This window comes from Artemia franciscana, chromosome 14 (assembly GCF_032884065.1).
Source record: "Artemia franciscana chromosome 14, ASM3288406v1, whole genome shotgun sequence".
NCBI classification, from domain to species: Eukaryota; Metazoa; Arthropoda; class Branchiopoda; order Anostraca; family Artemiidae; genus Artemia; species Artemia franciscana.
In genome coordinates, this window is record NC_088876.1 from 8,001,996 (window position 1) to 8,015,023 (window position 13,028).

General features: G+C 33.3%; 1 protein-coding gene across 1 annotated transcript in view; it reads right to left on the reverse strand.

Moving 5' to 3' along the window:
* Positions 1-1,347: 1,347 nt before the first annotated feature.
* Positions 1,348-13,028, reverse strand: part of LOC136035272 (polynucleotide 5'-hydroxyl-kinase NOL9-like) — a 36,883-nt gene continuing 25,202 nt past the window's right edge. The window contains exons 5-7 of the mRNA XM_065716948.1: positions 12,260-12,370; positions 8,253-8,446; positions 1,348-2,736 (exon numbers count right to left, since the gene is read on the reverse strand). Coding sequence (XP_065573020.1) covers positions 2,465-2,736; positions 8,253-8,446; positions 12,260-12,370 — 577 coding nt within the window. The 3' untranslated portion in view covers positions 1,348-2,464. The remainder of the gene's footprint in view (positions 2,737-8,252; positions 8,447-12,259; positions 12,371-13,028) is intronic.

Below are 13,028 nucleotides of genomic sequence, written 5' to 3' on the forward strand. Positions count from 1 at the left end.
ATTCAAGCTTTAATCAAGCCTGAAAGGCGTTTTAGGATAACTTAATTAGTTTATTTTGTGTTTATTAATTGTTCAGCGAGACATTCCATTTTGATGCTGCTGTATTGTTTTCTTCGAAACAAAAGCTTCCTAGCTCGAGTCTACTTGGCAATGCTTACGTTAGTTTTTGTTTTCCAGAGCCTTCATAGCCGAGTGGTTGTCACGCTAAATTTGGAATCCTTGTCTGAAGGGCGAGAGTTCGAAACCTTTGTGTGGCCGGTTATTTGGTTTGTTGATAGGGGTCGATGGCGTAACTCTCTAAGCTCAGCCAGAGTCGACCCAGCTAAATGGGTACCAGGGGGAAGGTAGGCAGGGAGGGTGTGCGAAAGTACAAGATGGCTGCCCCCTTGCAATTTCAGGCCAAAGGGCCTTGAAACAGAGATCAGCACCACCGATTTCGACTTTAAGGGACTAGTGCCGTATCATTTACCTTTAATACTTACGTTATGGACAAATATATGTCCGTAAGAGCATAGCATAATTTAGCATAGCACAACGCAGAGCATAGCACTAGTCCGCAAAGCTTAACGGAAATTTTAGATTATGCTAGAGTGAAAAATTCTATAATGTGTGTCGAAGTACCATAAAGCGTCATTAATTTATCCCTTGTGTCTTTGTGACCTGAGCGATCTTCAATTTTAAAGCGTAATTCCTAAGATCGATCGCAAGGAAAAATTTAGGGCAATTTTTTTTTTGAAATTAGAAGACATGGAAGCTTGAAATGGTAGTTTCCTCTCGTATAATGCATCTGACGAAAAACAAAAAGACATAGCACTAGCAGATAAAATCTGAGAGAAATTAAAGTTTGACATTTTTAAACCAGGTTTTCGTCCTTTCGATTTCCGTTTCTGTAGTTCAATGGTAAGTTTACAATAAAAAAAATCATACGATGCTGATCATTCATAAACATAAATTTTTTTAAAGCAACAGAGTTGGGTATAAATCAGCAACTTGTTTGGGCATAAAGAGAAAAGAAAAATAACAAGAGCTAAATTTCGTTCTTGAGAGATGAAAGCAACAACGCCATCTACCGAGGCGTAACTTCTCCGAAGTTATCTAGGTAAAGCTACAGAAATGAGAATGAGCCCTATGCCCCCTCCAATCCTGCAACCTCAATGCTTCCCAATTATTTCAATCATTCTTTATAGTTTCCAAAGGTTGCCTTTTTTTACCCCCCCCCCACCTTTTTAGTAATACCCCAAAGCGATACCTTTCGTCCAGAAACAAAGTCACATGTATGCGCATCATGAGACAACACTGCCAAGGACACTACCCTCAATATGACTAAAACCCTTTGAATCACTGAAATCACTTGACCGAAATTATTTAATTATCCTCCACAATCGTTATTACAGAACACAGTGTCACCTTAATAAAATTGTAAAACCTGATAGAGGTCAGATAGGTAAGATTTTTGGGTTAACTTTGCCGTTACCAAGAGTAATTCATTTATGACCTTATTTAACACCCGTATAAAATAAACACAAATATTATATATTTAAATACATCTGTCATTAATAGTTTATACAAAGTATCGCCAAAGACAATCATCACCAAAAACAATTTTTTCTTTCTTTAATACTTTTATGTCTGAATGGCTTTTCACTGGAACAGATAAGAACCTTGGTTGACACCTACGATAGTGAAATTTTATGACTCCTATGGTCACTTAAGTCAATCATTTATTCTCGTTCAATAGCGATATACTTACACAATGACTAAGTTTTTACAGAATACCTAGGATAACGAAATCGCTTGACCTCCTAATATCCTACATAAATAATTCGCTGTCTGTTAACTTTATAATTAACTTTACGTTAACTTTATATCTCCCATAGCATACGGAAAATGAATAAATCAGAGCTAGAAGGATTCAAATCCATACATATAATCAAAAATCCCGGATTTCTAGAAAATTAGTAGCTCAGACCTATCAAAAATTCAGGTAAACTTTTTCATTTCTATCTACCCTTGGTAAAAAAAAAGCCTGTTAAAACCTATATCGCTGGCGTACTGGACCAGGGTATCCATACACATTCGCAACTTGGGAAAAACCAGCTACCCTTGGGAAAAAAAAACTATCTACCCTTGGTAAAAAAACAAAAAAAAAAATAACTGTTAAAACCTATATCGCAGGCGTACTGGACCAGGGTATCCATACACATTCGGAACTTGAAAAAAAAACAAAAAAAACAGCCGTGTGAGAGTCGATTCCAGGATACTGTACTTGATCGCTGGGTAGATAACCGGAAGTTATGACTGAAATTAACCTAAATGATAAAGACAGTTATTTTGTCAATTAAGTAAAAATTACTAAGGCACTATATTAACCAGTTTATTGAGACTTGAAAAGGTCGAGAATGCTATTTAAAAAGTCTGAACTCTATCATGTTTTACAATTCCCATATGATAAAATGGATCCAACTTAATTGATACGAGGTTGAATGTACGGAGAGTATTTCTTCCAAGGTTGACTTATACCCTCCTTTGTCAAGGATTCAGCAACATAGGGCACAGTTATCCGTGTACCTCCGGGTTGGTTATTTAATTCAAACGGGGTTTTGTCATTTCCACCTGTGTAAATAGACTCTGGAAGGAAGAGCTGGCCAAGACAAATAAGATTGACGTTTGAAATGTCACGTTCTGGCGTCACGATATAAAACAGGCGTTCCTCTACGTCAATCCGCTTTATTATTCCTAAAATTTGAGAATAATAATTAAAACTTATGGTCTGAATATAGTTTTAAGAGTGCAATTTCTTCTGAACGAAGACATCATCAAAACACCCCACTTTATTAATGAAAATGGTAACTTAAAATAGATTAAATACAAAACAAAATCGTCCCCTTCCTATTTATTCTCTATTGTCCACAGTTATAACATCTCCAGAATGAAGTTTCTACAGTTTCCACTTACAATACAATTTACAATAATTAGAATATAATAATGAATTTACAACATTTTTTGCAATTACAATAATGAATAATCAATTTACTTTTTACTATTTACAATAATCAGAAGATAATTTATCTATGATTAAAGAAAAGTAGATTTTGGAAGTTATGAAATAAAATATACTATATTTTATATTAAATATACTAAAATATATTATATTTGAAATAAACATATTATAAATTTCAGCCTATTAACATTGATTTAAGATAGATTTAATAGAAACTAGAAAAGATCAGCGCCAAAGTCCCCGTCCATATTCATCCAAAATTACAAATCTCCAATTATTCTTGCAATTCGCATTTAATATTGCGGAAAAACTTTATTTTTCGTTAAAGAAAGACAGGTTTTCAAAGTGTTACACCAAATTCGTCGTAAATTAAATCAGAATTGTCATCGATTAAGCCAAATAAGTCAACATTCCAAAAATTGGTTTTAGATAGATTTTATAGAATAGAGACACAATCAGAGCCAGCAGCTACCCCCCCACCCTTGTATTTCTTTACCATTGTTAGCAATTATAGAATCTTCAGAGTATTACAGCACGAGAAAAAAACTCGAATCTTCACTAAAGAGAAACAGGCTTTCAAAAGTTATGCACTAAATTTTATCACTAATAATAAGTGAACAATGAAAAGCTAGGTTTAAGATTTATTGAAATTAATAGATTTTAAAATTTTGATATAATTTAATCGTTTTATTAAATAAAATTTTATCAAATGTAATAGAATAAATGTGAATTTATAATACCTGTAACTGTTAATAATAAAAATAAATTTGATATTATTAATTTAATAAAACTTGGATCTTTTAATCATTTATTAAGTTTAATAAAATGAACTGGTTAATTAAGAAGTAATAATTTTTTTTTTTTTATAAAACCAGGCAAAATAACTAGATTCGTATTTATGAAACTGATTGACATAATCTGCCAATAAACACCGAGATTAATACTAGCCTACATATCTAGTGGCAGAGACTAAAAATCTACAGATACTTATATACGTATCATACGCAGAACACGTATCTTTACCATCCCTAAAAAATAGAAGAGAAAGTTTCAAACTTACCATCTGAGCCACTTAGAATTCAGAAGAGATTACTACAAAGGCCCTTTGTCTCAAATTTTTATCTGAAAGCCTTTGGACTTGAACCCCTTTTTATCCCCCGTGAAAACTGTCCCGGAAATTTGGCTCAACCTTCCTCCTTTATCCGATCTACAAGAGGTTTCTTCCGTCCCCTTTGTCCCTCTTAAATTAGATGGTGCAGTTTCATTCGTGCTTTTAACAATTCGTAATTTGTGCTTTTTAACATATGTGCTTTTAATTTTTGTACTCGTTGGCAAACTTCTCTTGTGGTGAACTTCTTAATAATCATTAAATAAAAAAAAAAAACAGTTTTTCTTAACTGAAAGTAAGAAGCAACATTAAAACTTAAACTTGGCCCCTTTTTGTCCGTCGTGAGAAACATGTGCCTTAAATTTGGCTCAACCTTCCTCCTCCATCCGAACTACCGACTAAGAGGTTCCATCCCCCCTTGACCCTCTTAGATTAGAGAGTGCAAAGTTTCATTACTGCTTTTAAAAAATATCCATTTGAACGTTTCGACAAATATCCTTTTAACTTTTGTGCTCGTTTACAAATTTTTTGTTGACAAGTTTTTTTTAACTGAAAGTAACGAGCAACATTTAAAATTAAAACAAACAGAAATTTTTACGTATATGAGGGGGGCTGCCCCTCTTTAATACCTTGCTTTTTACGCTAAAGTTTGACTTTTTTTTCTAATTATTTTAGAATGACTCCTGAAACACAAGGGAAGTTTAATTAGAATAATAAGCTTTTTTAAATGTTCTAAAAAAAAAACTTTAGCGTAGAGAGGAACCCCCGTCATATACGATAATAATTTCTTTTCGTTTTAAGTTTCAATGTAGCTCGTTATTTTCAGTTGAAGGAACTTTTTTTTTTATCAAGTTTTTGATCGGTTTTTAAATAAGGCTGAGAAATCCGGCTCTCCCTCCATGAGAAATTTTATTCCCTCACGAAAGTTTCCTCTATGGAAAGATCCTTCTACGCACCCCACCCCCCCCCCCCCCCAGAAAAATATCTCTATACTTCCAAATAAACAATGGGCAAAGTTCATGCTTTGCAGCCATTTCCCGTTGACTGTGGGGGGTCAAGTCATCCTCAAAGACATAGTTATTAGATATTTCGACTATACTAAACAAAATGGCTATCTCAAAATTTTGATAGGATGACTTTGGAAGAAAGGGCGTGAGAGAGAGGCAAGCTGCTGTCAAATATTTTTGGTGACTTAAAAAGGGCACTAGAAGTTTTGATTTCCGATCAGAAGAGCCTTCTCTCGATCGCCTAGGACCACTAGTTCAATACGATAACCCTTGGGAGAAAAGACAACAAACAAAACAAACAACCAATAAACATGCATTCATGATTTTTTTTTCCCGACAAAAAAAAAAAAAAAAAAAAACAAAATTCCATATTTTCATATATAGAAGCTTGAAACCTCTTCAGTAGGGTTCTCTGATATACTAAATCTAATGGTGTGATTTTCACTAGTATCACCTAATGTTTTGGGGGTTTTCCACTTTTTAAAAAATTAGGCATATTATTCAGGCTTGTAACTCTTGATGGGTAACATAAAAATTTATATATTTTGAATAAGCATCAAAACTCTCTTCTTTTGATGTATATATTGTTATCAATACTGTATTTCTTAAGAGTTTTGGTTATTATTGAACCACATCGCTCCTTGCTTACTGTTCATTGCCACGAACTGTTTGATAATATTTTCTATTTTACAATTAACTAATTAACTAAAAGATACCATCTTTGGTCCATGTCTATGAGAGTGTATCTAATTCACAATAAGTAGTTTATGATAGAAACCAGGTCAATGAGTGAACTGATTTTTTTTTTAAAGTTTTTATCACATTAAAGCAATCTGGAAATCGGTTCACTCCAAATTGTGAGCAGATAAATGTAAATCTACATGGATTTTCGGTAAGTTTACTGACTGTACAACGATTAACTTTAGTAAATACACCAAAGCTGATTAAGATGTTTTCAATCAAAACTTGTGTCGGGTGGAGAGATAGGCGATTTGACATGATAATATCTCCGCCGTTTTGAGCGACAATTAAAATGTGGTGATCCCATAGGATGTTACACAAAATAGAAGGTAAACAGAGCTAATACTGCCAAAAACACTACTCCCAACTTGGATGTTTATATTAAATGACGTCCATTTTGCGTTTTTGTTAAATCAAACACTAGGCAACGACAAACACTGATGTAACTGGATGAACTAGGGGGTGATTTCTGTTGAATCCCAGTTTTTACAAAAATAGATACGTCAAGGATTACGTTACTACAAATAAATACGTAAAGGATTGCGTCGGTGCAAATCTATACGTCAAAGATTACTTCATTACAAATAAATACTTCAAGGATTACGTAAGTAAAAATTAATACGTCGAGGATTACGTCAGTACAAAATAAATACGTCTAGGATTACCACAGTACAAATAAACACGTCAAGGAATTACGTCGGTACAAATAAATATGTCAAGGATTACGTCAATACGAATAAATTCGTCAAGAATTACGTCAATACAAATAAATACGTCAAGGGTTACGCCAGTACAAATAAATACGTCAAGGATTACATCAGTACAAATAAATACGGCAAGAATTACGTCAGTACAAATAAAGATGTCATGGCTTTTCTACATATGCTGGTGATATATGTCGTTTCGTCCAAAAGACATGAGCGTTAACCCAAACCGATGAATCTCAAGCAATAAAAAGAGAACGATCTTACTGAGAAATAGGAACAAATGATAAAAAAAATATAAAGAGAAACAGAGATGGCCTTTACTTTTGAATAATTTAATTATTCACAAAATAAAGTTAATTTTAGATTCTCGATTACCTCCATTTCACTTGCTTGTGGTGATTTGATGGCTCTTTATGGGAGTCTAGCTCGGTTGGGATTCTATATTAATGGACTCCCACTGTGGGTACAATTATATTAAGGCATTTGAAACGATTTAAATTACTCGTGGGCAGAATATGCACGATTGGCTATATTAAGAACATATTACTCTTCTTACTTCCAAGGTTTATTTTAAAATGAAATAAATTACGAGTACACATAAATTAAGAAAATAATACTGACTTTTTTTTTTTTATTTGTAAAAAAAAACTCCAGAAAGTTTTTACAGTAAACCGTAATCGAATAAGCCAAGGAATGTCATACCTTAAAACCACGAAGAAGCATGATAAAAAAATTCCACTCTTTTTAGGAGTTTAACCCCCTATCTATAAAACTTAATTAAGGCTTGCTCCCTCCCACTCATCCAAATTCATAAAATGTAGGAAATCAAAGGACCCTATACGAAGAGCTTCAAGTCCCAGGAGTAATCGCTTTGATACAGTGGCCAGAGAATATCAAGAGAGAGCTAACTTAAACAGAAATGCAAATTTAGCGAACTAACACGGTAAACAGGAGAGAGGGCAACTGGTTTCATCGTTAGAATAACCATGAAATATGGGGCTTTTTCTAATAATCCTAAAACAGTGGTTTTGTTGGATTTGGTGGACAGTTTTTGAAACTTTTTACTTATCTTTTATACTTACTGGTAAACAAATAAAAGCTAATAAAGGAAAATAAATAAAAACAAATACATAAATAAATAAAAAATATATATAAAAATACACAAGGAAAACACATTAAAATCATTAAGAAAAATAAACAAGAAAATAAATATATAAATAAATAAGGAAAATATATAAAAATAAATAAGGAAAATAAATAAGAAAAACAAATAAGGAAAACAAATAAGAAAAAGAAATATATACATAAATAGGGAAAATATATATAAAAATAATTAAGAGTTACCAAAGCCTAGGCAATCAACTGGGGTAAAGTTTTCCACAACAGAAAATAATGAAGGATCATCCGGCTTAGATATGTTCATACTTTCCAAATAAGGAAAACAAATAAGAAAAAGAAATATATAGATAAATAAGGAAAACATATATAAAAACAAATAAGAGTTACCAAAGCCTAGGCAATCAACTGGGGTGAAGTTTTCCACAACAGAAAATAATGAAGGATCATCCGGCTTAGCTTCTGTATAATATAAATGTATTATACAGAACTTACTGTATAAAACAAATAAGAAAAAGAAATATATAGATAAATAAGGAAAATACATATAAAAAAAAAAAAACCAGAGTTACCAAAGCCTAGGCAATCAACTGGGGTGAAGTTTTCCACAACAGAAAATAATGAAGGATCATCCGGCTTAGATATGTTCATAGTTTCCAAATCAGCTATACACAAGGAAACCAGACTACCATTCAATGCATTCAAAATGAATTGTGGCTTAACTTTCTCAACAACAGATGAAACTGCCACTTTTGAAAATGGTATCCTAAAATGACAATAAAACATAAAAATTACAATAAGCAAGATTACCATTCAACGCATTCCAAATGAAACGTTGCTTCACTTCGTCAACAAAGAATTGCAGCAACTTAAGCTCTAATAGAAAATAAGCAAGCAATTAATTTAATTCGTTTCAATAAGCGACATTGATCGCAAATCAATAGTTACAATTACCTCCGAAACTGCCACCTTTGAAAGTGGTATCTTGAGTAACAGTAGCAAATGACAAAGTCACGATATTCAAGGGAGTAGAATCGATGACGAGATATGTGTACTAAGGACTGTCAAGAAAATGTTATAAAATAAGAACATTGTCACAAATTTTCCGTCTCGGGGGGTGGGGGGCTTTAACTTTTTAGAGAAGGCTTGTCTTGTCAGAACAGTGCCATATCTCTCCTGGATAAAAAAAAGCATGTGGAGTAAAATGGAACAGAGCCATGCTTACAGACTAGATATATCAATCCTTCATTGCGAAAAAGTTTTGCATGGCAAAATATTTTTACTTGACAACGATGGATCTAAAAACTCTCACCAGATAAAATCTGTCCAACAAATAAAATTTTTTTCTCGAATAATTATAAAGTAATCACTTAATTAGTTGACTTTGAAATACGTACAAAAATGAAACATACTTTAGCATAAATTAGACGGGATTACTTGGCTTCTAAATGTTGAGAATAATATCTCATGTGTCACAAAACAATAAAAATTTACAGTTTTCCAGCCTATACAATATTCAGCAAAGACTACGACAAGGAAAAGAGACACAGAAAGAGAGACAGAGGGAGAAAAGAGAGAGAGAGAGAGGAAGACTTCCAATCCCTAACAGGTGGCTGCACCTGAGGCAACAGTGCTGGAAAAAATTGGTGGACAGATAAAACAGATAAAAGAGACACAGAAAGAGAGAGAGAGAGAGAGGGAGAAAAGAGAGAGAGAGAGAGGAAGACTTCCAATCCCTAACAGGTGGCTGCACCTGAGGCAACAGTGCTGGAAAAAATTGGTGGACAGATAAAACAGACTTGGACTTGGCACAAACTCTAATAAGCTTTCAATGCTCTCCTATCCCTCATATATTTTGGTATAGGTTACTGAAATTACCTTCAAATTTAACTTTTATCCAATGATAAACATTTTTTCAGATTAATCAGTAGAGAAATACGGCCAAGTTTTCCAAGACAGTGGAACGGAAAAAAAATCGAATATTTTTAATTGCACGATACAAATATATTCATTTTACATATGAAAATATAAGATAGTCAGAAGTTTCTTCATACCCACAAACATAAACAAACTTAAAAAGTCTAAAGTACCTTTTACGTCAGTTATTTTCAAAGTATATTAAAAACCCACAGCATTTACGCTCTCTTTTTTTTATATTGTCGTTATGCTGTCAACATATTAAACGTCTGAGCCGCTCAAACAATGTGTAGTCTATATATTTGTCACGAATGCATTACCACAATTATGTCTAGCTAAATCCCTTTTTGTTAAAGAGCTAAATTAAAATCTTCTCTTGTTAGGATCTGAGAAAAAATATTTAGCCCTTTTCCCCCAAACACACAACTTTAAGCCCCCTTGCCCTTACCCTACCCCAAAAAGATATGACTCGAAGTTTCAACCCAATCCCCCTGCCATGAGATGGAAAAAGATAGACTTCTCAAAACATGAACTGATCATCTGTTAGGGAAATCCGGCTATCTGTACAATAAGAACCCTTCAGATATTGAAAAACGTACACTCTCTTCTGATTACCAGAAACAAACTGATGCTTAAGGTTAGGTTATCGGATCTTCGAAGACGCTTCGGCTACTTGCTACTCTGTAATTGGTCAAGAGTAACCGACAATGGTTTTTGTTTTGTCTCTCTCCTTTCATCATATTTCAAATTGTTTTTATTTCCATTGTAGCTTTCTGAGCTCCTTGCATGGATTAAGACGGGGGAGAAGGGCATTGGAAAACAAAAAGATAAAAAAAAAATATAAATAAGAAAAATTATGAATATTCCCATTTAAATCTAGGTGAAAACAAAGCTCATGGTTCATTGTCTGACAATGACGATGCTGATTATGATATTATGCTGATTATGATAGATGCTGATATTATGAATGACGATGCAATGAACTACTGACGATGCTGTTGAGGAGAATTAACGTTGCCTGTGAGAGCTTAGCTACATACTTGCCTTTGAAAATTATTCTAAGAAACACTGCCCCCAGCCCCGCAGTCTTGTAAAAATCAGAAATATTTGTTGTTTTGTTTTGTTTTCCTACTTATTTTAATTGCAACTTCGCATTTCAACAATCTACATGTTTCGTCGTAAAAGAAAACTTTATTTTTAGTCAAATATAAAAAAACGAATACTTTTCCGACGCAAAAGGTACCAACACCATTATAGAGTCAACTAACAAATTTTAACAATGTATTTGCCGGAAATCTAGGCCAAAAGGAATATAATCATACCGAATTGATTGTCTGGAATTGACAGTCTGTGACGGCCGGATAAATACTTTTTTTTAATGGGTTGATTATCGCTAGAATTTTTGTGACGAGGGAACTGGGTTTTCAAAGGGAGTCATGGAAAAATTAGCGCCAATTCTTTTATTTTTATTAAAACCAATATTATCTACATAAATTAGTATTATAGGCCACAATAATATTACAATAATATTGTATCATGAAGGAACAATATATGGTTCTTCGTCGATCAAAAAACGAATATTTTCCTTGTGCATAATTATAAACATCATTTTAGATTATCAAATACCGAATTTTAACAATGTACATGAGGGGTATCTAAGCGGAAATGAACAGAATTTTACTATATCACTTTACTAAAATTAACGCGAATATCATAAAAAAAGATTTAAAGCACATGGGAACTTCCTGGGAGGGTGTAAAGAGGGAGGCTTTGAATAGAATTGGGATGGAAGAGGAGCTTGCGTAGCTGTGTTGGCCTTAGGCGGCTTAGTGATGCGGTGAGTTGTTAGTAGCAGTAGTAGAATTAACGTGAGACAGCTGAAAATTAACTTTTACTGTTTCCTTACCTTCCACCTTTGAATGGATGAAATTAAATCTTCTTTCAAAGATTACCTATTCACATACCTTTTATGATTTTTCTAGGGAGGGAATCCTGTTTCCTAGGGGCTAGGGCTTGCCCCAGTGTTTTAGAAAAATAGCATCATATCTTTCTAGTTTTATTCTCTTTTTTTTTTACTGCAGCCAATGCCATCTATAAAAATTAGCACTGAACTATTGATCCCATCTGTATTAATTAATTGCTTTATGAAGTAACAACACATTTTTTTTTTTGTCAGACACGATCATACCGTCGCAAAAAGTAGTAAAGCTGCAGGGGGTACTGCTTTCCCTCATGTCTTGGAAAGATCAGCATTATTTATTTCTAGTTTTATTTTTTTATTGTAGCCATTTACAAAAATTAGCATCAAATTTTAAATACCATCTATATAAATTGTTTGTTTTATAAAGTAATACTACATCTTTTCGTCAAACACGAACACACACTAACAAACAGTATTGAAGTCAAAATATACATCAGAGTAGTTCGATGTCTTGAATTCTGCAATACATATAAACTGCAGCAAGCTGTCACAGACCAACACTCCACTAAGACAGAGAAAAAGGAAGGTTATATAGTCTGAACTGAGAGACCGATAAGTTTAAACAGAACAAGAGGAAATAATAATTTTCTTTACATATAATTCCATCATTATACATTATCAAACACTAGATTCTACCTATGTACTAGAGAGAAATCTAAGGTCAAAAGAAATAAAATTTACCGTATCGGTGTACTGGAATTGACAGCCTGAGACGGACGAATATTGTCACGAAGCAGCTGGCTTAAGTAGGATAAAACGACGTATTCTCGAAGACTGGCCGGCCTATGACCCCTAGAAAAAATTTCACTTTAAATCCTGATAACTGACAACATAGAAAAAAGAGAAAAAAAAAACAAATTAAGTGACAGAACTGACAATGTTAAAAAATCAAAACAAGGTTTGTAGAATACTACGTTCATACACTTAACTCCATACAGTGAGAGAGGTGGAGGGTTTCCCCCAATATAAAGATTTGTAGAAAAAGCTACAACTCTTACGACAATATTAAATTAGTGCAGTTTTTTTTTGTATTCCAGACCCCCATCGCTCCCGAATATTATAGAATTTATTGCCTGCAAATTTATTCTTTGGGATTTGAGAATTGCAAACTTTGAAACTAGGTATAAAATTAGAGGACAATAACTCGGGCTAATTTGAGCGACCAATATGAATTATTAACTCTCCGAAAGTACGTCAAAAAACGTTTAACTATTTTCACCCTTGTTTGATATTATCCGTAATTCAGAAAAAGTAGGCGGCATTACACTGATAAAACTCAAAAGTAGTATAGGAAATGGGGGTTCTGGACCACCTATCTCATCCATTCAATATACATCATTTTCAGTTCATTTTACATCATTTTAACATCAAATATAGCACATTTTGAACATTTTCCATCCGTACATTCAAAATGAGAACAAGTCCTTGGAAATCAAATTGGGTCTCATTT